Raw genomic sequence first — 27,993 nt, forward strand, 5'->3', positions numbered from 1 at the left:
GGCTGCAGCCCAAAAAGCCTTTAAATAGATCCGCCCCTGCGTATGCAAGCATGCTTAATTTATAGCGCAGCCTTTGTTACATTTGTGGAAGAAGAGGGTCTACCCCTAGATCTTTAAGTGATATTATTATTTTTCCCACGTTTTTATACAATCACTTTTCGTTTATTTGTCGTTCCGTTTGAATTTTTGCAACTCAATTTTGAGGCTCCTCCCGATAAGCTAGCAGGCTGACATTTTCAGGGTAGGTAAAACAAGATGACAATGCAAATTATAATTACAAAAATGGCTTGGCCGATTTTGATAAATTATGAATGGAGCCACATTTAAAAACGTGGGTTATTAGATTTTTCTATTACTTGTTCTGGATAACAGACAGCGCAATACATTGCGTATATCGGCATCTCTCTTCTACGACCGCAATAATATTACTTTAAAACATGGCGGTAGACCTTCTGGATGGCAAAGTAAATGAGGTAGATCGGCCTTCCACCTCTCCAACTTATATCTAACTTATTCCGGATTTATTTGTCTCGATAATTTTCGGCGAACATGATTTCTGAGTATTTTCCACAGTCTGATGTAGCCTATTGGTTTTGCCGCTGGCCTAGTCTCATCCAATAGGCTCTGTGATGTATTTGGTTCGACGCTTCCGAAAGAATACACTCTCAATTGAAGTTCCTCAATGGACGGTGAATTGGTTTTTTGAGTAACCCAACGAAGTGGTTTCGATAACCTGTTGAAAGTAAGAGTTTTAACTGTTGTCATTCCACTTGGTGTTAGGAAATGCATTTGTTAGTTTTGTCTGTTTGTTAGAGCTATTACATGGACAACTGTTTGATTTGTGCGAAACTATAAAATGTGTTAATACGTGTCAGTTTGTGGACAACATAAACTAAAATAGGGAGCAAAGGTAGATAGATAACAATATCTAATAGAGATTTGGTACTGGCGGGCTGCCATCATCAATTAGGTATTGGAATATCATGACAATTGTGGAAGTGTGATAGCGCCCTACAAGGCGTGGAGCGACGTCTCTTTTAGAATGCCAATGTTAAGAAGTGGTGGTATTCCTTACTCCGAAAAATAATCCATATCCTCCATGACATCAGGTAGCTCTCTGTCATCCACGTCTGGGAAGGTGATGCAAAGTCCAATCAGAATCGTCATCACTGTTAGTTCGATGCTGACCAACGTGACGTCATTTATCGGACGGAACAGAAACAGCAGATAGCTGACTATTGAGCCCAGTTGGCCAGTAGCATGGCAACAGCCCACCACTGTCGCACGTATGTTTATTGCAAAAAATCGAGGAGTTATGTTGAGGATTAACGCATGCGCTAGAATTCCTGATGCTAAGGCAATTGAAGACAGGAAACTCCGAAGAGGCCCCTGAAAGGTTAAGGAACTGTTTTAGAACAAGTTAATTTGCTTTTAAGTAAAATGAAACTAAACCTTTTAAGGCATAACACAATGATTACCTTACACAAAAATGTAACACCAGCGGTAAAAAGTCCTGTGATTACGATATGTACTAATAGCAAATATCGTAACGTCAACTTTGCAGATGTGAATTTAGTCAGGCACCCAAACACACTCACGATGCAGAACACTTCCAATAATAAATAGTTGATGTCTTCTTCACTATACATTCTTACGTAAATCTGGCTCCATAGAAAATAGTATAGGATCCAGAAAAGGGCGGATAAGAGGAATATCATTCTGATATTGTATGTCGACAACATTCCGACACAAGTCGTTGTTTCATCCAGACAGTCGTAAGCCTAGAAATAATTAATAAGAATATTAATTAACATACCAGCGAGATCGAGAGTTTCATTAATAACTAATTAGTATAAACTTACAGACGTACTCTGTTGTTAACAGGCCTTATCTTGAAATCGTTACAAAGTTTGATGCTGTTGGTCTGCGCGGCCTTGGCTAGAACTTTTTCTGCAACCTGTATTTTTCTATTGTGCAACAACCATTGAGGTGATTCTGGACTCCATCTAAATGATTATTTACAAGTATTATAATTAAAGTAATACACAGACGCTTTATATATTATTGCTTACATTATAATAATGTTTCCTGTAATCATTCCCTTATTAACCGACTTCGAAAGGGAGAGGTTTCTCATTTCAGCTGTACACATTTTACTTGAAGATTTAAACCATTTTCAAGTTTTCTTTCATCTCTATTTCTCTTTCTTTACATTATAAATTCAGATTAAGCCATTTACGAATATTTCAGTGCGAATTCAAAGCTTAACTGCGCACACTTATCCCATATAGCTCTACTTATAATGGGTAATCTAAAAAGTAGTATTAAGGGGAATCCCACGAAATGTATAAACTGGTCCACTTAACATATCTCATATATATAATAGCCTAATTATTTTTACATACATATTGCAATAGTTTTGCATCTACTTTGAATTCTTCATGTCTGTTCTCCCATAGAGCGGAGGTGAATTATCCCTAGTAGATGCCCCATCACATTGTATATTAAAGTTCTCAAGAAGGCCTCTGCACCTTGGATCTGTGTCCCCGTTCACGCCTTTAAAAAGGACCGGGTCTCTTCTCATGAAGTTAGCCCGTGAGTGAAAAGAGATTACCTTATTACTATTAAACAAAGAACAGCGTAAATACAGGCTATAAAACTGTATGTCTCGGTATTCGGTGCACTATTTGCGAGGGGCACCATGCACAGTAAAGCTAGAAGTCTTGGAAACATCACTATAATACAGAGCCAGGATCGCCAGCTGTTACTTGCTATTTCACATACTGTAAAAAGTGAATTATATTATAAGATAAATTTATGTAGTTACTGCCTTATACCTAGGACGGATAGGTATCTCAATCTAGTTACAGTTGTAAAAGCGCGATGGCACTTTATTTTGCGCTTCTGTCCCACATCCACATTTTAGAATAAGTTAGGTCTCTTGGTTCATGACATTTTAAGCTAGCCTGATCCGAGTCTAAATAAATAATTATTGCTATGGATAAAAGTCACAAATTGTATGTCTTCTTCTTCCTGAATATTTAGGAGGCGTATTCGTTGTTATTAAAATATAATATTCTTCATGCCATAATTACATCGGTCCTACATACCTGCTTATCAACAGGTACGTGTCAAAATAATAGAATAGATTGACCGTGAATCTTCAAACATGGTTGTTCAAAATGGAATACTTACTTCAAAAGCAATAAAACAATGGAGGTCAATTCGAGTGAGCTATTAATATTACAGGTAAACTAAAAAATGCCAGTCCATTTATAGCAACGGCACATAAAACCATGACGTGCGATGGTTAATCAAGTGTAATGCCATTTTGGGAGACAGTCACTTGAAAACCGGTGATTAAGTATTGTAATTTTAATAAATTATTCAGACGATCATATGGAGATGATCGTGCGCAGATATTGTCTTACAATTTCGTAGAATCAATCAAAGTGCGTGACACTTCTACCGTTGAGACGAAACAGTCAGACGTTCTATTGTTAGTCTGTCTTAATAACCTACATTATAAACTCTTGGTTCTAAGAGTAACTAAATAATTTCATACTCCAATAAGCATGGCGAATAACTGTGTTAGAGTTTAGTTAAAAGAGTTCTCTGTTACAAGATAGTTGAAGACACGGTATAAGGAAAACTTTACTTACTAAGTATAAGGCCCATGTAAAAGTTTGCACTACCCAGTAACGATTTTAGAAAGGCAATCAATCGGAACCATCCTTCTGAATCACAGAACGTCATTACCAAGCCAAGTATTAGTTCTGCAAATACGTCGAAAGTGATTGCTGTTTTTCGTCCAAAACTGAAACAATGATCATTTTTTATTGTTCTAATTAGAAAAGATCTGGGCTAAATATATTCTGCATCTATTGCAATGTGGGAGCGGGACAGTACTACAGGGCGCATAATGGCGTCTCTTTTCCGCATCAACAGTCCTATTGCTTGCTATGGAGGGAAGTGGAACATTTTTTCCTACTCTGCTTTTTTACTATTTCTGATTAATTTCGTGGCCGGTTCCCAGGCTATGATCTCAGTTAACAGTTCCCCTGGGACATACCGAGCTTAAGTGTTTCGTTGGTTTTATTATAAATCGTAGCTTATAGGAGTCGCAAGGACGAGTACACAGATGTAGCGGGTTAGTCCCAAAAAAGTCCCATTGCATGTAGGCCGAATGTTTGCATTTATTTTAAAATAACTTAAATATTGTATATCACATTACGAAATATTGGAGTGATAAACCTATAAAGATTTACTGTCCCCGATTTAGGCTGGTATTTAACTTGGATTTAGTTGTAAACGTTATCAGTTGTACAAGAAGATCCATTTGATAGCTTATCAATAATATGTAGCTTTACCTAATCTATGTATTGGTTATATATCTGACTATCTTTATTACTATCTACATGATGATTTCTTACATCAATTTTGGTTAAGTGATAGTATGTTTGTGATGGTATATGGTTAGCCACAATAGTTCCAAGTTCCATGAATACTGTCACAAAGAATCAAATACAATTACTTACAGCCTAAGTTATTAAACTTAGGCTAACTTAATAAAATAACTAAGTTTACCAGTGTTCATATAGGATAGAGTGCTCAGATATTTATTTTGTGAATATACATCTAATAGGTAATTGTGATTGAAGTTATTTTTAAACGACTGCTCATGATTAAACACAAAATGAAATCGATAAAAACTATAATAGTATGATTTAAAATAAAAACTTGTTATAACCGCAAGTAAATAAAGAAAAACTATACTCGTAGAAGCAACCATCTACATTTTGATTCCAGTTTTATCTTAATACTGCAGTATTGTGTATGTTCTATATATTAGATAATATTTGTAATTACCTGTCTGAAACGAGTCCATATATGATAAATCCAAACACCAAACCAAATCGACTTATGATAGCTGTCGACAATAACTTTAATTTCTTGTCGCAGAAAACAAGCCACTGAAAAACATGTTGTGAATTACAACCTATAAATACTAATACACATAGGTATATCAATATCGACCAGTTGGAGCGCTAGAGAAAAGTATCTCTCCTTTTTAAGTGTTATCTTGAGGATTATCACATTCCGTATGTTCATTACAGAATTATTATAATTGTTAGTACACAAAATTTTGAGTTTCCACGGCTCCCTGTAATTCAGTGGTGTTTGGTAATAACCAAGCAATTATAAATTACTTAGAAATAATAAATAATTAGGTAAACACATTAAAAAAAAACGCAACTCTACTTTTGCTATGGAATCATTAAACAATAGGAATATTTTTCTATGATTCCACTTTTCAGAAGCCAAATCGTAAACATTTTTTTGGCATTGTTCGAAGTTTTGTAATGCAGAGATTGTTAAATCTGTTTGAAAGTGAAACCTTAATTTTTTTCTTCATTCTTTCAATCATTTTGACGGTTTAATGGCGAAGTTTTTATAGTATCTTTTAGACATGCAGCTTTGGCACTAACTCTAATAGGTATAGTGGTACAAAAAATATAAGAATGATATATCCAGCCTATGCACATTCCACTGCTGGGCAAAGGCCACTTATCATATTGTTCTCAGGAAGATTTAAGAATTGATGACCTCGCCAGATCACTCCAGCTGAGGGATTTCAGATTCCTTTATTTGAAGTCCAAATTTTCTCACGATATTTACACCTTCCCGTATGTCAGTGGAGTCTTAGGATAATTAAGAAGATACCTACATATAACTTTCGAAAAAGTTTCAGAGCTACTTGCCTGCTATCACGAGTCAAATAAAAATTAAAAGCTAAAAAACACAAACAGTACCGTCTTCTTGATCCAAACGATCCACATTAATTTCAAATGCCATTTATTACACTTGAACTCCTCAGTACCATTATTTGCAATGGTCAGGACACATAAGCTTGAGTTTATTATTTCATATTCGTTTGGGAGCACGCAGTAGACCTCAGATGGCTTCAAAAGGAACATGTCCTCGTATTGATTGAACATTGGTAGTACCATCAGCGTTGTTGACACCAGTGTGACATGCCATTGCCAATAGCCTATTTTCCCTGCCACATCTGTAGTTACATCTTCATATATCGTTCCGATGCTATAACAAACAAATACTTCTATAACTTCGTATGCTTTTATAGTTTCACATAGATAAACATATTTACGTACACAGACATGGTCCTTGTATAAGTCATTGCTATTGAAGCTACATAGATTTGATTATATTGTTTTAAAAGTGACATTTACGCACGATGGCGGTATCAACGTTATATAGTCATTCTAATTGTGATACATTGAGTTGGAAGTTGATTCGTGTTAAATTATTCATTGGCTTGTATCCCGCTGCAGTTTAGCAATTCAATGTTCAAGTGAGACCAATGTGTGTGTTGCACAAACAAAAAAGCAGTTCGAGGATAATTCTGGTTATTCCCCTCTAAAGTAATAATTCAAATTACCGCGCTACCTAGAATCATGCAGGTACTTATTTATCTAATAAATATTCAGTCGTGATTTTATGACGATACAACTATACACATGTATAATCGTTATTAGTTAAGTTCGTATCGCACGCAACTTACATATTGCGATGAACCAATATACATAGATAAGGCGCGGTTTCATAATAATTTTAGATATATGTTTACTGATAATAATAAAAATTGAGAGAGCAATTTAACATTGACAAAGTCTCATCAGAAAAAAATCGCATATTAAAAACAACGATTTAGACGAAATAAGAATTATGATACGTAAATGTAGAGGCAAGGAAAATGCCGCGTTAGAATGATTAGCTCTATCAATATAACTTTAACCCTTCCTGATAACGGTAGACTTAGTTGAAGTGGAGATGGGTTCGCAAACAGCATATCAGTTTTCTTAGAAGATCCTGCTAAATGCAGTTTGTAAGCACGTTGTTTAGTACGGGTTAGTGTTGGCTCGCCTGCATTGCGACGGCCGAGGGTCATTGCTGCCGGCGCTCTGGCGGCGGTGGCCGCTCGACGCCAGCTTAGCGAGAACATACGTTTCGTAGAATGTAACATTTATATACGCGAACAGTCCCAACTTATGTACCAAGCAAACATACCGAAGTGCGACTGTAAATATTACCAATAACATTATCTACTGTTTGTTGGTTTGTGATATGGGACCAATGAGGTTATGAAAATAAAAATATCTCAGCAGATATTGCGCAATCATTAATTTATTAGGTTGTGATAGATCAGAGTAGATCAGGCAGCTGATAATAATTTCTAGATATGCTTCCGTGTTATTTTTAAGATGATTTATTTTTTATTAGAAAATGAAAATTATAGTAAAGAATAGGAAAGATCAAAAAATGTTATCAATACATTGTCAGGATTGATAATAAGTTAAAGATCGGTCAAAATTACATCAGATCTTAATGTTCATTATGGGCATTGAGATCTAAGTAGTGGACAAATTTATCCGACTTGTAACAGGAATTTACAACAATGTCAAATGCTGTAAAGACCCATGAAACGACAAAATTGGTTCTGTCGGTAGGCTCGATTAACCAGCTGCGGATTACCCTTGAGTTTATTTATATCGTGGGATGATTCAATTGTTACAGCTTAAGTGATAAGATACTCATAAAACTGAAAGGGTAGAGCCATTCTACCGAACGTTTATTTCCTAATGTTGTAATGTTATACAAATAGTAATGTGAACTATAACATGGATATCTAATGTTGTTCTATTTGTGACTATCTGCGGTAAACAGAAGTTCATACGTAACCGACTAACGTGTCTTGTATCAAATGCGTTGCGCTAACGATAAACAGTTGTGACGATATCATTATTATACGTATTTGTGTTCCAGTGATGAAAAAAGAGCATGCGCAGTAAACCGATTAATGATTATAGTATTAGGCCGATATTTTTTTGTTTACATTCACGTGAATGTGTCTGATAAAAGCCATTGATAATATAAATAAGTGATTTCTTAGATTATAGTTGCTTCGCCAATTATAGAGCTAGATAGAGGCTCCTGTGTATTACGGCGTTAGCAACAATTGCCGAACTGGCAGGTATGTCCGACGGAGATAAGAGGTTAGGTTTTTTCGCGCGATTGCGGTAACCGACCCGCGGTCGGCGCCTCGACGCGACGATTGCCATCCATTCGCTCGTCCGCCGGCACGCACGCTTGGCGTTCGCCTGCACTACTCACGCCGCCGCGCGTTCGACATAACTCTACCATCAATGGTGTTTGTGAATATCGTTACAGAATTTTGTCAAACCAAGTACTGCGCCGGGAACCACCGCCACAATCATGGACAAGGATCACGCTTTAGAGGAAATGATGGGAAAGCTCGGTGAGTGGTCGTTTTCGCAGCATATTTAAACATATGGATACTTACAATTAACTTCGGTCGGAACCCTTTAAATTTAGTGAAGTTGGTTCGTTGCTTTTTTTTCGTTTCGTGCAGACAAGCAGTGCAAGTAACGCTTATTGGCCTCGTTTTCGTTGCAACTGGTCAATCTTGTCTTGACTGAGAAATGTGAATAGTGTTGTAAGCGTAAACCTTCATATGACTGAGAGGTAGAGTTTAATTAAAGCTGCCGCGCTTTCCTTTCTAATTGATCACATCCTCTATGTCGACTTTATCGATTGAATTAAAGTTAATTATTAGTACTTAGTGCGAAATACCACCTGTTCACTTGATAGTCGCTTCTGATAATTTAGCTACTTTGAAGCCGGGTTTGTGAAACGCTCTTTGAAAATGTTAGTTTAAACTTGTAAAAAAAATTAAGAGATATCATTATTAACGAGATTAAGTATAACCTGTATGAAAATTGTATAAATCTCATAATGCGGTAAAATTTTGCGTTATATCAATATAAAAAAACGAACCTTGGCTGCTACAATACATTATGCGCATGTTTAACGAGTAAGTCTGGACGATAGATAGCTATCTCTATACAACTATCCTTTGAATAAAATGGTACACGTTTTATGTAAATGAGCATTTTTTTTCTGACAATTATTACATACGTCACAAGTTTTTATATTTGTTCAAATAATATTTGCATAATCCACAGCGTGCTACGTTTTAGACCACACGTATTAAGTTTTACACGGAAAATTTATATCCTTTACAAAAATGAGACAGTATTTCTTCAACACACAACACGCTTTTACAAGATTGTCTAAACACCGAAGGCGTCAATTTATGTACATGATGAATTAAAAGTGTGTTCTAATGTCTAACTGAATGTAAGTAAGTAGGTCTTCCAAACAATGCTTGTATTACCATAATAATTATTCATGTTAATGCTGTCAAATGCCATAACGTCGCGTGACATCGGTGACCCTGTATAATACCGAGTATCGGTACTGCAGACCCACTACAGTAATACTTGATTGCAGTCATAACCTATTAAAAATGTGTTACACGGTACAATTGATAGGATTATCGCTCATACTCGAAGATACATCAATCATCAGTAGATATATTTTTCATTCATATCCTCTGATAGCCTAATTTTGAAGACCTTTTTGATATCAACCTATCAAGGAGTTTATATTTGCGTATTGTACAAATCACAATGCAACAGGTCAATGCTCGTTCTCTCTTATATTTTACAGCAATTACAGGCCGCAGGTTTAACTTAAAAAGACGTGACTCAATACTGACGCTTGAATTATATTACCCTTTTTGTTGTATTTATCAAACGGCAATTTTAGCTTCGTGTTTATGGCATTTATTGATTTTATCATCAATCGCAGTAATTTTTTTGATGTTCAACCTTTTCATTCTAAAAGTTTTACCTAGAATAATAATATTAGTTCAAGGTCACATTAAAAACAAAAAAGAATGTGTAAGGTTATTATAACTATTAATTTAAGCCCATGATTCCAGTTACATTCGTTGAAAACTTATGATGTAAGTAGAGGAAGCTCCGACTATCTGGCGACCTGTTATGATATAAATAAACACCATAATTATCATTAAGCTCCTCTTTCCGGGCTATTTTTAGCTTCTAATTCCCGTTTACATCGGAGTCGTAGGGACCTACTAGAAATAACATATACATTCAAATAAGTTAAAGACGAAGATTGAAGTTTATTCAATTTGGTATTTAAGCGAGTTTATTTATACGTGGATTATGTATGTTTGCTTATCCGTGTTAGGATAAGAAATAACTAAAGTCAAAACTTGTTTAACAAGCTTAGCATTATTTGTTTCGTCTGCCGATTTGAAATACCAAGTAAGTTCTTCGTGTCTTTTTCTAACCTTTATAATTCTCCATTGATGGCTAAAGTAGGTGAAAATATCAAAGTCAATTGTCCGTAAATAGCTGGATGTATCAAGGTTGGCCATTCATCATCAACGAAAACAATACTTTGGCTGTTTGACTGATCATTGTCAGGTAAACAGGGTGTCACTGCGGAACTATTTTATATGTTTACCATATCAGTGTGTAAACGTTGTTAGCACATGGCCAAAGAATAATACGCAAAGTCGATAACAATATAGCTACAGGGTTATTTGACAAACATTAGTTAGGGATTTTACTGCGATCGTAAACCAACTTTTATTTCAGGACTCTGAACAGAATAAATTTTACGAAAACTGACTTTCATACTCTTTTAGAGATAGTTTGGATCTTTTGATCTATATTTTACACGTCTTCCTTTTCATTTTTTATCAAGGGAGTTGAAAATATTTAAGCAATAAACTAACATTATACTCGAATTTTCTCCAAAACTGAAAAATCAAATGTGCAATTTGATGACCTAAAACAAAAGTGTGCTCACAATGTTAGTAGTATAGTCATGCTAAGTTATGAATGTTTACTAAATAGCCCTGTCGACACAAAATAGAGTCTTTGCCAAACGGTTTATCGATCTTAGTATTTATTTATTGCAGGCGATTGTAGCTGCTCATCCTCTTTACGTAACGGCTTAATAACCTTTTACAACATTCAGTGTGTTATAAAAACTGAACGAGGTAGCAACAGTTTCAGTAGGCACAAGTACTTTATCATATTTTGGCATCTTGTCACTAAGTAGTGATAGCATGATCCCGGCTTAGATACAATTTTGACAGGACATTAAGACCATCGAAGTTAGGGTTGTGCAACAACAACAACGATAAGTATATTGTAATGTACGATAAGTTTGTGATGTAATACATTATATGTAATAGTATGTACACAAGAAATGTGACTAAGTTGTTCGGCTAGATATTATGTAATTGACGTATCAGATTAATTTATCTCCTGATATATTTGATGTGACTATTTGCTCATGCAAGCGTGATTTATTCATGTCAAATACACAATGATAAACGCTAAAAGCTTTATAAAAGAAACGCTGTGTAGAGGTTTGTGTAATTTCAAACAAAACCCTTTTTTTATAAGAATTCGCATTGTGGGACGAACTAGAGCGTAATGATCTTGAAATGTCAACAACGACATTATTTTGAAGAATGGTAAATGTTTTAAAATAAATCGCGCGTCACGCTGTTGAGACAGTCAGCTGACCTACTACGTACCGCCGCCGGTGATTACTCGGCTGAAAACATTTCGGAGGTGTGTCAGGCTACGCAAACATTACATGCCTATCAAAATAAATCGGTATTATGGCTCTACCCGGCTTGCCAAGGAAATATACGTTTTGTTCCCGATTATTGTGTACACTTTTAGAATTGCATTACGTCATAAAACAAATGAAATGCTAATGTTTTCCCAAGAACTGCCGCCAAATGACGAGTTATTTGCATGATTGGTATTTTCTATAGAAATTATGATTTTTGTTCTATTTTTTCGTGTTCTTATGGCCTTTTTTCTTATGCCTGATTATTATGTATTTATTCATCAGAAAAAAAACTAAATGAATTTCTGCTCTTCTTCTGAAAATGCTGGTATTTAGCTACCATATTTTAAAACGAAAAAGTAACCACTTTATAGTTTTCACTTGCCCAAAAACCGGCTTACATGACATAAGAACTTTTAATTTTGATTTCAATTATCATATGCAATATTGAGGCCTAAAACTATTTCTAAACTAATTATTCGTACAGTGACCATTGTCACTGTATTCACTGGTAACAGTTAATTTCATGCAATTAGGCAACAATGTTCCTTATTTACACTTTAAATGAATTGTCTTTACTTGCTCACAGCTAATGAATACATTCCGTTATAAAAGGTCTAACTGTGTATATTTAAGTTTCTAGCTAATTACATGTGTTTATGTAATGTTTAGACTTGGGCGTTCAATTGCATTACAGGCTACATTTATCTTGAATCAATTTTGTTTTTTTTTTGAGTGCTGTGAACATCGTTTATGCATTCTGTATTAAAATTTGTATAAGGAATAGAGTGCTCACATTTACGACTAGGTATTTTAATACCGGCAGTAATATGGTACCTAGCACACTGGCCAGTCTTAAAATCATTACCTTTGCTAAATGTTAGTGTATCATAATTTAGTAAAATACAAAGCTCTTATTGCTAAGATGCCATGTGATGTCAAGTAACGGAGCATAAAATATCACATTTTACTGTCCTCAGAAATAAATATCAGTACAAGATGTAGCAAAGCAAACAAGTTTATGTTGTAGAAATTACCTTAACTGTCGGTATTCATTTCACGTTCGTACAAGAAAATTCTTCAACGTTTAACTTAGTTTTCAAAGACGAAACCGAGTCAAGTTTCACCGGCCAATTTCTTCGTTTTCCCGGCGTATGCGATACGCGTACTCACAGATAAATACGATCTCTACTGCATTTATTCATCATTTGTTTTGTTTATATCGCAGGTTTATAGTTCAGTTGTTTTTTTTTAAGTTTTCCTTCTGTCATACGCACGCATAGGTATTTTTAATGTGCTCCGTTTTAGCTGCCCCACTTTTTTCTTTAAAGAAATTTAATATAGTTTGTGCGAGGTTGCACGACAATATTTGACAGGTTACCAATCATTGAGTGACATTCATAAAAATATTAATTATAGATGTATCACTTTGTTAACTAATGCACTAGTGATCAATAGAGATGAGTCTGATCTTTTGCTTATGGCTGTATACTATACATACTTAAAGAAGTGTATTTAGTTAAACCTTATTGGCAAAACCTGGAATTTTCATACTGATGTCATTCAAAAAAGGTAGAGTCTCTTGTAACACAGTTCTCAATAACGTCTTTTAAAAAGTTTAGCCAACTTTGACGTAATAATATCGTGTTTAGTGTAATCAATGCAATTAGCAGTTCTTGTTGCTATGAAAATCTGTGTAAATATACTTATCATTGAACGTAACAAGGGCACTTTTTCAGGTCAGCGACATAATATGTCTAAAACTATTTCGAGACGCCTAAATCAGTACTCGCTGGCATTCTGAATATTTCGTTCCTTTTATCAACATGACGTAAATAGTGCAAAATGTGTGTCACCTAATGTAAGCTATATCAACAAAATTAGATTAGGGCGACGCTAGGCCTAACAAAATTGAATAATCCATTTTCTCGTTTATTATATTGTAATACCTACTATAATGAGCGACTTTTTCCCTAAGGATCAAATACTGGATTCCATGAGTGACAAGAATTACGCTAAAAGTATAAGGATTTGGCTAGTAAACATTTTGAAGGATGAGGGAACTTTTAACTTGCAAAGGCGACGAGGGCGCGGACAAAGTCGCGGGACGCTATTGCTATAGCATTACATCTGTTGCCAAAGAATTATGAACCAACATTATTGGACTTACTTCATTAAAATGAGCACAGGAATAAATACTGCGAAAATGAGGAGAACAGTGCGTACTTCAACAAAGTAAACGACCTTCCAAGAATGTTTTGTGTGTCGTTTATTTTGGTCGCATGTCGAAATATGCACAGAAATAATATCAGCAGATTTTGCTCAAAATGAATTGACAAGGAGATACTCAAAAATTTCCGTCCCCTAAATTAAAAAAGAACTGATGAGGAGTAAAAGTGATTTCGTTCCAGTATAGAGTTCATAATGTGCGTGGACTTTGCCTGGAGTGGTTTAAAACGTCGTAAGCGGTATTCTGCGCATGACCTCCAATTTGTAAATTACTGCTTGCATGTAAGTAAGTGCGCTTCGGTTAATTGCACCAATTCTACGAGCGGTGTACAACAGAGATATGTGAGAGGTACCTACCGATTGCTTGGTACACAGTCGCTGAGTACTTTCACAAAATCTATTTTTGAAATTTGTAAGTCAAGTACATTATTGCGATGTCTGGTGCCTTGGTAATCAGGGGCGCTATTTCGTCAAGTACCATGAGATTCGGCACTGTAGAGTGTATTGCGTCATTAAGTTTTTATGCCTACATTCGTGTACAGAAAGTAGAGTTAATTATTAAAATGAGCAAGTATCCATGCTTATTATACATAGGTATGAATTATAAAAAATGCAAGCGCGTGCGTAGGTCTTCCAAAGATAATGTATTGCGCCCGGATGTTCGATATTCACGTACGTAGGTATAGTAGGCGTGTCAGGACAAAGACCTTTAAATAAGGGAATTGACCATTTTATGTTTCGTATACAATAACTGATTGTGAAGTTGTACTAAATAACATTTTTTTCGGTTTCTGTATTTGCGTAATTTTCCATTAGGGTATTATCGGTTCTACTCAGTTGCGAAGCCGTTTATAGTAACGAATAAAAATAAATAAATACAATATTATACATGCATCCTGTTTCAGACACGTACGAAGGAGATTAGATATTTAAATAAATAATGGATTAAATTAAATTGTTCAATAATTTACCCGCCTAGACAGCATCTAGACAGTTTTCATAACCTCATGCTTCCAAAACTAAGTAGGTAAATAAATAACTGTTATTCCACTTAAGTAATGTTTTGGATAAATTAGATTAACTACAAGTTAGGATACGGCTTTGTCAAATCCAATTACCCAGTTTAACGTTATCACTGCTTAATAAGCAATTACGTATCAACGTAGTTTAGGCATAGTTTTCGATGTTTTTGTTTCGACCACTGTAAAAATTCTCGATCTTTTTTAAAACTCTATTCTAAGAAAACGGTCTGCAGTAACATTGTACCTCTTTTAAAAAGTAAAGAGGTATAAAGCTGACAATAAATTATTCATAGAACCGTTGTCGCTTTGCGGTGATATTAATATGTAATACATATTTTACGAAAACTCTACAAAACCTTTTATTGAGGTTCTTATTATCGGTCGCGGGTGCGTTATCACGTCTGCATCTGTGTCAATAGTCAATACGTGTTGCGTGACGCGACGATCTTACGAACCGACACCGCGGTGCTCTACAAAACCTAAAAGTCGAGCAATGTCATAATACACGTTATTATTGCTTGTAATGGTAGCCATTGGCCTTCAACAAAGTCGTGACATGTAATTTTCTATACACTCGCACTTAATTGATTTAGCATTGTTATGCAGACGACTGCACATATTTTATATAATTTATCAGCTTGCATAATCCTCTGGTCAGCATTGGCGTCTCACGAAATTCGTCATAACTACGGATAAGAGTAATATTACACCTTGAATAGCAAATTTATTTATCCTTTAATTGTGGTTACTTTTGATGGCACAAAATAATCATATTATTCGCACTTTTCATATTGAAATTCCGACTGAAAACTGTTTCACAGGTGTGCAAAGGTCTGTGCTTGCATAAGCAAGTAAACATAAACGAAAGTAGTTTGTATTTGAAGAATTAAAATGCCTCCCAAAAATAAGCATTATTCTTGATGGCTAGTTTTTTGCCCTCTAAATAAGTGCTGTACATTCGAAACGAAAATTTACATCGATTCGTTAATTTTATGTTAGCGATAAATGTAATTCTGATCAACCTTTAATTGTTTTACATCCCAATTAGCTGTTCTAAAAGCTATAACGTTTAGTTTCAGTTGTTTACTGACATCTTGGACGTTCTAACTCCCACAACAGTACATTACTATTTGAACCGTATTGTGTCCTTAATTAACCCCTCGTTTTCTGGTAGTTTAAGTTGGAGGTAAAATATAAATGTAGCCTATTATAAGGTAATGTAATCAGATGTTCCTACACAGACATGTGCAGTTCATACTGCTGACATTAGCTGCATAAATTGAGTCATACGTTCCCGCCTACTCGTCCCAACATTTGTAAACAAAACATCTCATATGCTTGGTAATTGTCAGTGAAATTCCTGCAGCATTCATTTATCTCTTAGGTTAAAGAGTCCATCCGTTGGCTGAAACATCTTGCTCATCCGACGCAGTTAAGCGGTCATGCGCAGTGAGACGGCGCGTTGGCAATAAACCTGCGCCTCAGTGTCATTTCACTCGTATCATAACAACTCACTTTCCTGGTAACATTAATATATGAAACTCTACAAAAAGTCTACGTACCAAGGACCTGCGATGCTAAGAATCATCGGAAAATTTATTTGTTCCAGAATAAGACGTCGTAAACGGCGAGAACAATAAATCTATTGATATAAACGGATTAGTGCTAACGTAATGACTGAACCTATTCTTAGTTGGTAGATTCATATTAACACGTTTTGTTGTGTTAATTATGGAGTTAGCACGTGATAAGATAATGTGGTGCGAGGGGCGTGAGTCGAACAGATCGGGTACAGTGCGTTCAGGTTAAAGGGTTATCGGAGTCCCGGCGCGATAGTGTTCGGTGGAGCATTGTATACAACGACCCCCGTATTATGAAACCATTATTGTAATACGTTTCACGTACAGTATGTTAAGCTGCGTAACTTATTTCTGCGCGAATATTTGGCCCTAAGAACTTAACTATCAAGTTAATTATGGACGCTTGAAAGGAGAGCCATTATTTTATTATAATCATTTAAAAAGTGTAATTTTCCACGATAGTCATATTTAAAATAACTAGCAGATTCAATATACTCGATTGTGTTTTGCAGGGAAAATACAATACTCCATAACAATATTGTAATTGTGTCTATCACTGTTCAATAAATATGCAGCGTACTTAATCTAGATAGGTTCAATAACACTTTCGTCAACTTAAAAGAATGTCCATATCAAAACTAAATCATTAGTTTTAATTGCATCGTAAATTGCTATAAATATTAGTATGTACATAGGCATAACTTTAGAAAATTGGCTCAAAAATAATTTACATTTTATAATATTTACATTTTTAAGAAGCCAAAATGTAGAGTCACAAAGTTACAAAATTTAAAAAGTATTAGTGACGCGGTACAATAGTTGGTAACCTTGATGTTTTACAATTTTTATTTCACTTAGCTTAACCATAGTAGGGCTTGCTCCAAAATAGTGGTTTTTAACGAAACAATATGGGCTTGTATGCAATTCAAAAACACTTACCGTTTTAGGAGAAAAGAGTTTTAATACAGTTATATTATTTAAATTTCTATTATTAATTAGGAAATTGCATTTTTTTGGTATTATGGGTATTGGGTTAATTACCCCAACTGTGTTCGACACGAAATTGATTGCAAATGCTTAATGCCTGCAAATAAAATTCCCCGTATAATTTAAACAATGTGAAAAAAAAGAACAATAATCAATTCGCAAATACAAATAAGAAAAGAAAGAAACACCGATAATTTATGGCCAGTGATTTTTAACGAAAATTCCAAGAACTTAAATTCTTTTTTTGTGCTGTTCTTTTTTTAAATTTCGTTTCATAACAGGTGCGATAGCAATCTACATTATACGGAATACCTGTAAGTGGGAGTAACCGGTATGGCCGTTGATATTAATTGCGTTGCTTATATCCTTCCATAATTGTATCATACAGGGCAATGCTCATGCTTTATACGACGCGTGTACTACGTATAAAATAAGACGAAGTAAAGCAGCTGATAAATCATGGATTCGTTCTTACGATTAAAAATATTAAACTTGTAATTGTTCGAAGATATTTTTTTAACAGGTCTTTCTTTTGAGACATAAATTTACATCGAATCTAAACAAGAACCAGTCAACCCAGGTACTTTTATAACTCCGAAGTTAACTGCAACTGTACTTACCACTCACCGATCGATCGAATCATATGTCCTTCAAGTACAATTATCAAGTAGCAATAGACGACCAATTCGAATGACCTTAAAACTACTTAAACATTATAAATTATATTTAAAATACTCGCCCTTGTAGGACCTAAGTTATCTGTTAACATTGTTATATTAATTGGTTCACCTTGTACAAGTTGATATCACGTTACGTAAAGGTCATTGCTAAATCGTCAAAATGTTATATAATATACTTACTTTACAAGTTTAAAGACCGCATTTATTATTACACAATGGCTCCATCGCGTAAACTAGTTCCAACTAATATACATATACTAACTGAAATCGTCTTGATACTTATGCTCTTATCTATCTACGACTCTACGTACTAACTGCAGGAGTGACTAAATCAGCAACGTGTGTACCTATGTATTAGATTTATTAAGCGAGTTATCGTATCCTTTTCCTATATTTTCCGTTCAAAAAATAAATTTCGTTGAACATTAATCTAATAGTGCGCTAATTTGTTACATAGCACACATATATTTCCCCAACTTGTGGTAGTATAAATTGATTCGTTTAGGTACGAGGAAAACTGTAGCAAAACTTCAATGATGTTCATAAAATATACGCACAGAACTAAAATTCTACTAGCGCTTATCAAATACATAATAATGTGATCAGTTTCACGCTCTACATAAAAACCTTTCCCATGGTACGTTACTTTCTTATCTCGAAAGATATACTCGCACTTTTCTCGACCTACATAATTCTTTAACGCGTGTAAATAATGAGTTTAAATAGAAAAAGATCTGTTTCTTCTATGGCACCCTTACACAATAAATCTCGATCTGTGACCAATATCAGTGATTGCAATCCAGATTGATAGCGGGACAAATACACAGATTGATGGTTTGATGGTCAATCCTAGCTTTTGATCTCAGATTGAGACTGAGTGGGTACGGGTTCACTCACTTACGATTTATAACCTGTATTTTTAATATTTGTAAAAAAACATACAACCAATGGAACGGGGAGAGAAATAAACATTAGTCACATATTTACAAAAAACTCAAAAGTAGTAATAAAATTAATTAAATGTTAAATAACCCGTTAACGAGCTATTCTATTAACATACGCCTAGGTTAACATGAACAACATTTGCTTTAAACATGTTGAACAGGTGTTATAATTTTACTAAATCACCTCTGCCCAAACAGCCCACACGTTTGGATTTCCAGCGTATGCATGCAAAATAGTTTAATTACTAAGTAAATGTTGCAACCGAAATTAGTCATCATTACAATAAAAAACAAGGCACCATAAAGTCATTACCTAAAATATTATGTTCATAGTAATTCTTCAGCGATGAGAAAATAATTTCATAAGATCAATATCATAAAACTGTAAGCAAAGCCATATACAAAGATCGTGTTCAAATGAATAATTTTTTGTACTTAATTTTCTTTCTCCCAGAGATCTCGACACAAATCGCGCAATCTCTACATTTAGTAGTATTTAAACCTTTACAGCTTAAATTACTTCTCAATGTTTTAAACAATATTTTTTGGTGGTTCCAGGTGACTTCGGGCGATACCAATGTTTCCAGTTCATCCTTCATATCTTGGCAGCGATGACAGCTGGCATGCACATGCTGTCTCTAGTCACTGTCGCGGCGGTACCAGAACATAGGTCAGTCCTCAACCTTCGACTGTGGAGAACGTCAGGGTTAAATGGTACAATGCTCAATAGAAAGCATGGATAGATATTTGATAGTCACAGGCCCTTAAACATCGTAAAGCAAGACTGTGGTTGGCAACGATGGTTTCAAGACTACGCTTCCTTTCCCCAAATGCAAGTCTCACTTTAACAGGTGGTATTACTTGGTAGATCCTCCTCTCGCCTAGTGTAATAAAAAAAACTTTTTTTAAGATTATCAAGTCCCGATTCACAGGAAGGTCCAAGACTTTGTACTTATCAAATATCTGTCTACGCTTCTTTGGTAGGTAAACAGGAAAATATTTCACTTTGCATGGGCATGGACGGTTAGCAGGATAAGAAAAATTTCGGGTACATTCCCACCTCTGGTGAGGGTAAATGTAGTGTTAGTCGTGTGAAGTCTTTATCTTTTATCCCTTTCTAGATCACCCTCCGAAATATATTGGTGCGTATGGTATGGGTCTTATAACATTTGCTTCTGGTTATTCAGCGTACGGTATGCTTGTCGGTACGACTGGGGCAGTAAGTGGTCGGCTTTGGTGTTCGTTTTACAACAACAAAGTGATTTTATTGGTGCAGTTATATCTTGATATATACGTAAGTACACTATTTTATAACATACATATCTTTGTCTGGGCTATGGAACGCTATGTCTGTCGCTTTTTAAATTCACCACCTATTAACAAATCCATTCGTCGTTGTATGTAGCATCATTAACGATTCAGTTCATTTAGATCATCCTCGATTTGGTTCAGGGTTAGGCATTCATTACTGCCTAGGATCATTTACCAATTGGTCACAATGCCTATTACTGTTTTATGAAACATGCTAGTTTTAATGAAAAAATACCGACTAAATTGAAACCTCCGCTTTTTTGTAGTCGGTAAAAAATGTGTAACAGTTGCATTTTCACCATGAATGTCATGTTACTTAATTATTATTCTTGCACTGCAAGGTTACTTTACGGCAATAATACGTCGTCTTAAGTAATAAAAAGTTAAAGTATGTGTAGTATACATCCAATATGTTGGAGGAAAACCCGTAACAATAGTAATACGAAAATAAATACTTGTTATTATATTATCTGTAAACAATACAGCCAAACACAATTAAGTGCATTTGGTTTGTGTTAGAATTATAATGAAGCCTAAAATAACTCGTGCTTTATTGCTGAACCTAGTTGTAACACACAGCTTTTAATAGTATCTATCAGTAAAAAGTGCACTATCTCACTGTGTTTAAACAGGTTTAACTACATTTATTAGAACGGAATGAAGTTTAAAACTGCAACTAACATGCACTGCGCACGCAAGGCACGAAAGTAATAAAAATATGCGCAAGCAAACATTCTTAGTTTTCTTTTTGAATTTCAGATGTTACCTGCCAGGAGTAGATACTGCAAATCACACGGAACCTTGGAACTCTTCACTAGTTCTAGCTGCCATTCCTATAAACGAGCACGGGAAGCTTGAGTCATGTCGAATGTACGGCGAAAACAAAACATTAGTCGATTGCGAATCTTTTGTTTACGATACTCAGTTCTATTCTTCGTCGCGGGGGATTGAGTGGGATTTCGTATGCAGTCGGCGATGGATGGGAGCCTCTGCCCAAACCGCCTACATGTTTGGCGTAATTGCTGGTTCCCTCATATTTGGACGAATGTCTGACAAGTTCGGAAGAAAAACTGCCTTCCTTTGGGCCGGAATCCTGCAGCTCCTCTTTGGCGCCTCTGTTGCCTTCGCTTCTGATTACTACACATTCATGGGACTTCGATTCCTCTATGGAATATTTGGATCGGGTTCATACATTGCCGGTTTTGTGTTAACAATGGAGATAGTTGGTCCAAGCAAGCGCACTATTTGCGGAGTTACGTTCCAAATTATGTTTGCTATCGGAATTATGTTATTGGCCGCTTGGGGATACTTAATAGATAATCGATTCTATTTACAATTAGTATATGCAGCACACGCCTTAGTCCTACTTCCTCATTGGTTACTTATGGATGAATCCCCTAGGTGGCTATGGGCGCAAGGTCGTGCTCGTGAATCTGTCGCCATTATAGAAAAGGCTTTGAAATTCAACGGATCTACTGACCCGATAGACACCCCCGCGCTAGTATCCCACTGCAAGGCCACGTGTGCTAAGTATACAGACGAACACTCCGCTGGAACGACTGACTTGTTTAAGACGCCAAAAATGCTACAAAAAACTTTAATTATTTGCGGATGTTGGTTTGTTAACTCTGTTGTATACTACGGGCTCTCTCTTAACACTGGCAAACTGAACGGGAATCCTTACTTCCTTATGTTCTTAATGGGAGTTGTGGAATTGCCAAGCTACATTCTAATTGTGTACTTCTTGGACCGCGTCGGACATAGAGCTCTTATCAGTACCATGATGTTGTTGGGAGGGATCGCTTGTCTAGTCATTGTCGCTCTACCTCATGGCTCTACATCTACCACAGGGGTGGTAATGGTAGGAAAACTTTTTATATCAGGCTCTTATTCAATAATTTACAAGTATTCGGCTGAGCTTTTCCCAACAGTGGTCCGTAGTTCTGGAGTAGGTCTTGGCAGTATGTGCGCTAGTGTGTCAGGAGCTTTGACACCTCTCATCAATCTGTTGGATACTTTAAATCCTAAGATACCTACCATACTTTTTGGTTTCCTTGCCTTGTTATCAGGATTTTCAACCTTTTTCTTGCCAGAAACGATCGGTAGGAACTTACCTCAGTCTTTGGAAGACGGAGAAAAGTTTGGTGTCGGTGACACATGTTTTACAAACTGCAGCGGTCGAAGAATGAGCACAGACTCGGCGGAACTCCCGGAGACAATGGTGCCGTTAGAAGTTATGGAGAAGAAACCGTAAAAACAATTGTATTTTGACGTCAGTATGTAATGACTCAACTTGGAAAGCGACTTAAAGTCTTGAAACTATTTAATAATTGTAGACAGCGAATACTTACTAACAGTTAAGATAGGCAACACGGCTATTTTGTAATGCTTTAAACTCTTAACGAAATATTACCTTTGTACGTAAATCTTGCATTTGATGACTCTTGCTCAATATTTTATACATTTACTAAACGCTTTATCTAACAACTGTGAACTTTCTTGTTTTATATTCACTGTTACTGCTATGCGAAGAACGCATGCATATACTTTAGATATAAGGTGATACGTAAATAGACTTATATTTATTTAAATTGTCTAGTCAAGTGTTAATAACAAGCATTTCAGTTTTGTCAAAACAGGTTTGCTTTAGACTGGATAATTGTTCTACTAACAACTAGTTATTATGTTGTGGAAAAATATAAGTGGTAGTACCTAGGTATACAACTAATAGATGTTAAAACAATTAAGTACAACTTAAAATTAACACACGACGCATGTATATGTCTGGATGTACCAGCTAAATATATGCTTGTGTGTACTACATACTTAGTTTAGGTACTTAGTACAATCTTAATGGTACTTATATAAATTGAAAAATAGTTAAAAAGACCGAAAAAAAAACAGGTTCGTGGCATCAGTTGACTTATAAAGTAAGCAAAATAGAGAGTTCTGAGAACCTACTAATTTGCAAAATAACGGAATCATAAGAGCTTTTAATGGTAATATTATATATAATGTAATCGCACAGACAGGAAGATTTATTATAAACAAGATATTACACCATTTAACCTTTTTTTCTCGTGTCCAAGACAATGTTAATAAGTCAATGATCTAAACTTAATAACATACTTAGCGGTTAATTATTTTTTTAATGTGATGGGATCACTGCCCATTAAATGGGTTTTCGAACTTATCAATCTTAATTGAATTTTAGACATCGATTATCATATTAATCGTTGTCGCAATGTAATCGACTGATGTCATCATTTTACTTACCTAGTCAACATGGCTAAATAATAATTAAATAAAATCTATTTCGAATCCATTTCTTGTCACTGCCAGTTGGTGCTTGATTTTTTTTAAAAACCAATAAAAGCATCACAAGATTAATTTATTGAATAAGATATAACTTACTTTAGGATACTTAGCAGAGTTAAGTTAACACGCATAAAAGTCATTTATGTGTATCTAAGATTAAAAAACAGGAACAGTCACGTACACCCTGTATTTTAAAATTGTATATTTAAAAACTGCAAGGAAAATAATGTGTTCAATGCTTAAGAGTTTTTCATTTTTCTATTGTTTTATATTTTTATAACTATACACGTTAATATAAACGTATCATTGAGTACACTCGTAAGATATTACAAACTGACCACCTATCAACTCACATGTTTCATTTTATTTATGTAAATTACGACATTCTACACTTCGAATACACCGGTCGCATACCTATGAAGTTTCTATAAAGAGTAGAATTTAAATAGCTTTAGCCAGTTCTATAATGCTTTACCTATTACTGAATTAAGAAACTACAGATTCTGTTAAATGTACGTATGTATTATGAATCAATGTGTTATAATCATTGTATTGATAAATACGGATGTCAATTAGCTAAGAGCAAGTGATAAATAATGTCAAGTAATTAGTTAATTAGAAGACTAACAGATAGAGTACCTATATACCTACTTATTTTAACAATTCTCTAAGTATTACTAAGAAATACAGTGAGGGATAGTCAATCTAAACTGCCAAAACGCTAATTAATATAGGTACCTATCTAAGTAATAAAATTGCCAACATCAAGACTGAAAATGTTCAAATACATAAATTATGTTACAATACTGATAAGGCTATACCAAGGGCCTGCCGTCACTCAATAAATAATAATCATTAAACTTGTCAAAGAGCGCCGTGTAGCGCGCTGTAACACTTTCACGAGTGCAATAATGTTGTTATAACATGTGGTGGCAAGGTCCCTGAATTAGACAAACATCACAGTTTTTACTAGGATTTATAATTTTTCTTACTTAAAGCTAACGATTTGTTGGTACCAGTGTGAAGAACTAAGATAACAAAAGAACTTATTATATTAGGTAGCATGCGATGCATTTTTGTATACATTTTTACTGTATGTAAGATTGAACAATCAGAAATTATTTTTCGATTATCTTACAATTTTATCAATATCATAATAATTTTCCCTATGTACGTAATTTATATCTTCAGATCTTACTTAACGTTTCTAAGGAACCTTAACGATTTATAAAGTTGTTATACGTTTTATTACCTTACTTTGTAGAAGTTATAGTCATGAGTCTTTTATGTATAAATATTAATATGTTCTCGACTGTTTCCTTATTGACACTGAGATAGAACTTTGCTATTTTCTCAGATATTACGCTTAAGACCCACAAATTGCCGGCAGAAACCTTGTCGCATTAAGGACCTCACGTAAAAATAAGCTCTAAAACGGCTTGCAACATAAATTAACTGTCAATTTACGACCTCAATATTGTGAGTTGGTGACTGTTAGCAATATGCGGGGATTATAGTTTTTTGACAATATGTGAGGAATAAATGATAACGGTTATTTTTTCGTTTAATTACTGATACACATAATAAATGTTTTCAAATTCTTACAAGCCTTAAATATTTCACAGGTCAAATTCAAACTCTCTAATTTTATTTCGTTTATTTTTAAGTTTTGATAGACATTTCAACGTTATCACGAAAAGAGTAAGTATCAAAATCCATGGTGTACACGAATTAAATAAACGTATTTTAATACTGTTTAGTTTTATTTTATAATTTCCTATTCTAATCTGCTTAGGAACAAATGTTTTTGAATAAATAACTTAAAGTGTAACCGAAGTAAAAAACACATCTCATTCACAATATCACTCCAACAGTAACGATACACCGGCACTACAATAAATTGAAATAGAACTTATATATTCTTCTTCTGTAGTTTAGTACTGTTATTTGGAGCTATTAGCTCTGCTAGAAGCATTAAATTATTGTTTAGTAGCCGTCTTGTTCAGTCGGTGAGGTGAAGATTTCTTTGTTCAAAGAAATCAAAAAAGAGGGAAAGGCTGACTGCCAGCAAGTTGGTTGCAATGTTAATCGATTAAGGGCCGATTTTTCAATCGCCAGATAACTTTTATCTGAAGAATAAATATAGCCGTTTGACATATTTTCTATACAAAAGCTGTCAAAAAGTCAAAAACTTATTCGTTAGATAAAAGTTATCTGGCGATTGAAAAATCGGCCCTAAAGTAGATAATATTTACTAAAGCACAAGAAAGTAGATCCCTATCAGTAATTACGCGAAGAATTACAATTCTTTTGGACAGCCAGCCAAGAAAATGATCTGTGGCTTTTTTCATTTATATATTTACCTAATCAAAACTGTTTGATTTTCAGATGTTGGGTTGACGGTGTCGACACAAATGAGTCGATAGCTCCGTGGAATTCTTCAGAAATATTAGCTGCTATACCTAAAACGGTCGCAGGGGGTCTACATAGCTGCTTAATTTATGAAAACAATGAAACTACAACTTGTTCGAAATGGGTGTACGACACGACATATAGATCGTCATCGCGTGCTATGGAGTGGAATCTCATTTGTAACCAAAGGTGGATGGGCGCTCTTGCTCAAACTATTTATATGTTAGGAGTGTTTACTGGAGCCGTAGTTTTAGGCGGCATGGCGGATAAGTATGGAAGGAAGACTATATTTTGTTGGTCTGGTGTTTTACAATTAGTATTTGGCGTTGTAGTTGCTTTCATACCAGAGTATTGGTCATTTTTGGCAGTGCGTTTCTTATACGGTATCTTCGGGTCAGCTGGATCTTACATTACCGGGTTTGTATTAACTATGGAGTTAGTGGGAGCTAGTAAGCGAACTGCGTGCGGTGTCGCATTCCAAGCCGCTTTTGCTGGCGGCATCATGTTAGTCGCAGGATGGGGAGCTCTTGTTGACAATAGACAGATTCTCCAAGTTATATATGGCTTGCATAGTGCTCTCCTTATACCACATATTTGGATCATGGATGAGTCTCCACGCTGGCTATGGGCCCAAGGTCGGGCAAAGGAGTCTGTGGATATTGTAGAGAGGGCTCTTAAATGTAATAAATCTGAAAGCACCTTGGAAAGGGCAGAATTAGTTTCTAGAGGAAGAGCTGAAGCGTCAAAAGGAACTGATGCTCCTTCTGCCAGCACGGGGGACTTGTTTAGAACTCCTAACTTGAGAAACAAAACCCTTAACGTCTGTTTCTGTTGGTTCGCTAATTCGATAGCTTATTACGGCCTTACATTAAGTACAGGCAAGCTGGAGGGAAATCCTTATTTAATTACAGCTATATTAGGGTTTGTAGAGCTTCCTAGTTATGCAGCAGTCATTTATTTCCTCGACCTTTGGGGTCGTAGGCCACTGATATGCTCTATGATGCTTGTGGGTGGTGCAGCTTGTGTGATAGCCACATTTCTGCCAGCAGGAAGTACCGTGTCGACGGGAATTGTTATTGCAGGCAAATTGTTTATAGCAGGTTCTTTTGCCATTATTTATAACTATTCAGCGGAATTATTCCCGACCGTAGTCCGTAATTCTGCCCTCGGTCTCGGCTCTATGTGTGCTAGGCTTTCCGGCGCCTTAACGCCTTTGATAACATTGCTGGATTCATTCAATCCTAAAATCCCAGCTATAACATTTGGCGCAGTGGCTGTTATTTCTGGCTTCTTATGTATGTTTTTACCGGAGACTATGAATCAGCCAATGCCTCAGTCACTCGCCGATGGAGAAAGATTCGGAAAAGGCGACACTTGCTTTTCTAGTTGTTTAGGAAAAAGAAACCGAACTTATTCTGAGGAAAATAAAGCGCCTGAATCAATGGTTCCTTTAGAAGACGCTGCTAAGAAAGTATGAGTATTATAAATATATTTTTGATGTTGTTGAATTTAATTGAAGCCAATCAAATTAATGACCAATTCGAATGTAATGGTAGAAATTTATGTGTTCCTGCTTCGATAAGTATTTACGTTAAGTTATGATTACGATTGTTTGCATTAAGTGTTACCTTACGTTTTTAAATTGAAACTATGTTGATTTGATGTTGCCAAAAAAAAACAGTTACAAATATTATTGTATAAACGTTGTAGTTATATCCTTAGGTATGTTTCGTAGAGTTTAAGATATTTTGTTATTTTTGTTTTACTAGAGTATTTTAGTGTTAAAGCAAAGTGCCTATAAAAATGATCTATTGGTGCTTGAGAATCTCGTGATGTGGTGTGATATCGACTGTACAAAGAAATTCTGATTATATTGTAAAAAATGTACATACTAATAATAAATTATAGGTACGTTGTAAATTTGGTTTTATTGGATCCGAACGAT

The 27,993-nt window shown here is 35.2% G+C and overlaps 2 protein-coding genes across 5 annotated transcripts; one reads left to right on the forward strand and one right to left on the reverse strand.

Moving 5' to 3' along the window:
* Positions 1-49: 49 nt before the first annotated feature.
* On the reverse strand, positions 50-23,853 carry LOC113498354 (solute carrier family 22 member 5-like). Of its 3 annotated transcripts, none has more exons than XM_026878348.1 (9): positions 23,733-23,853; positions 5,814-6,102; positions 4,870-4,973; positions 3,663-3,817; positions 2,615-2,783; positions 1,871-2,006; positions 1,479-1,781; positions 1,076-1,389; positions 50-733 (listed from the first exon to the last, which is right to left on the reverse strand). In XM_026878348.1, exons 1-9 carry the CDS (start codon positions 23,774-23,776, stop codon positions 511-513), a joined length of 1,737 nt encoding a protein of 578 aa, XP_026734149.1. In that variant the 5' UTR covers positions 23,777-23,853; the 3' UTR covers positions 50-510. The 3 variants fall into 3 exon arrangements, with proteins under 3 accessions (XP_026734149.1, XP_026734148.1, XP_026734150.1); XM_026878347.1 differs by lacking the exon at positions 23,733-23,853 and adding an exon at positions 6,174-6,264; XM_026878349.1 differs by lacking the exons at positions 50-733; positions 23,733-23,853 and adding an exon at positions 6,174-6,264 and having other exon boundaries at positions 1,123-1,405.
* On the forward strand, positions 7,969-27,968 carry LOC113498355 (organic cation transporter protein). Of its 2 annotated transcripts, none has more exons than XM_026878350.1 (3): positions 7,969-8,338; positions 19,566-19,677; positions 26,025-27,968. In XM_026878350.1, exons 1-3 carry the CDS (start codon positions 8,296-8,298, stop codon positions 27,523-27,525), a joined length of 1,656 nt encoding a protein of 551 aa, XP_026734151.1. In that variant the 5' UTR covers positions 7,969-8,295; the 3' UTR covers positions 27,526-27,968. The 2 variants fall into 2 exon arrangements, with proteins under 2 accessions (XP_026734151.1, XP_026734152.1); XM_026878351.1 differs by lacking the exon at positions 26,025-27,968 and adding an exon at positions 21,078-25,388.
* The last annotated feature ends 25 nt before the right edge of the window (positions 27,969-27,993 follow it).

The sequence above is a fragment of the Trichoplusia ni genome, chromosome 10 (assembly GCF_003590095.1).
Source record: "Trichoplusia ni isolate ovarian cell line Hi5 chromosome 10, tn1, whole genome shotgun sequence".
Classification (NCBI taxonomy): domain Eukaryota; kingdom Metazoa; phylum Arthropoda; class Insecta; order Lepidoptera; family Noctuidae; genus Trichoplusia; species Trichoplusia ni.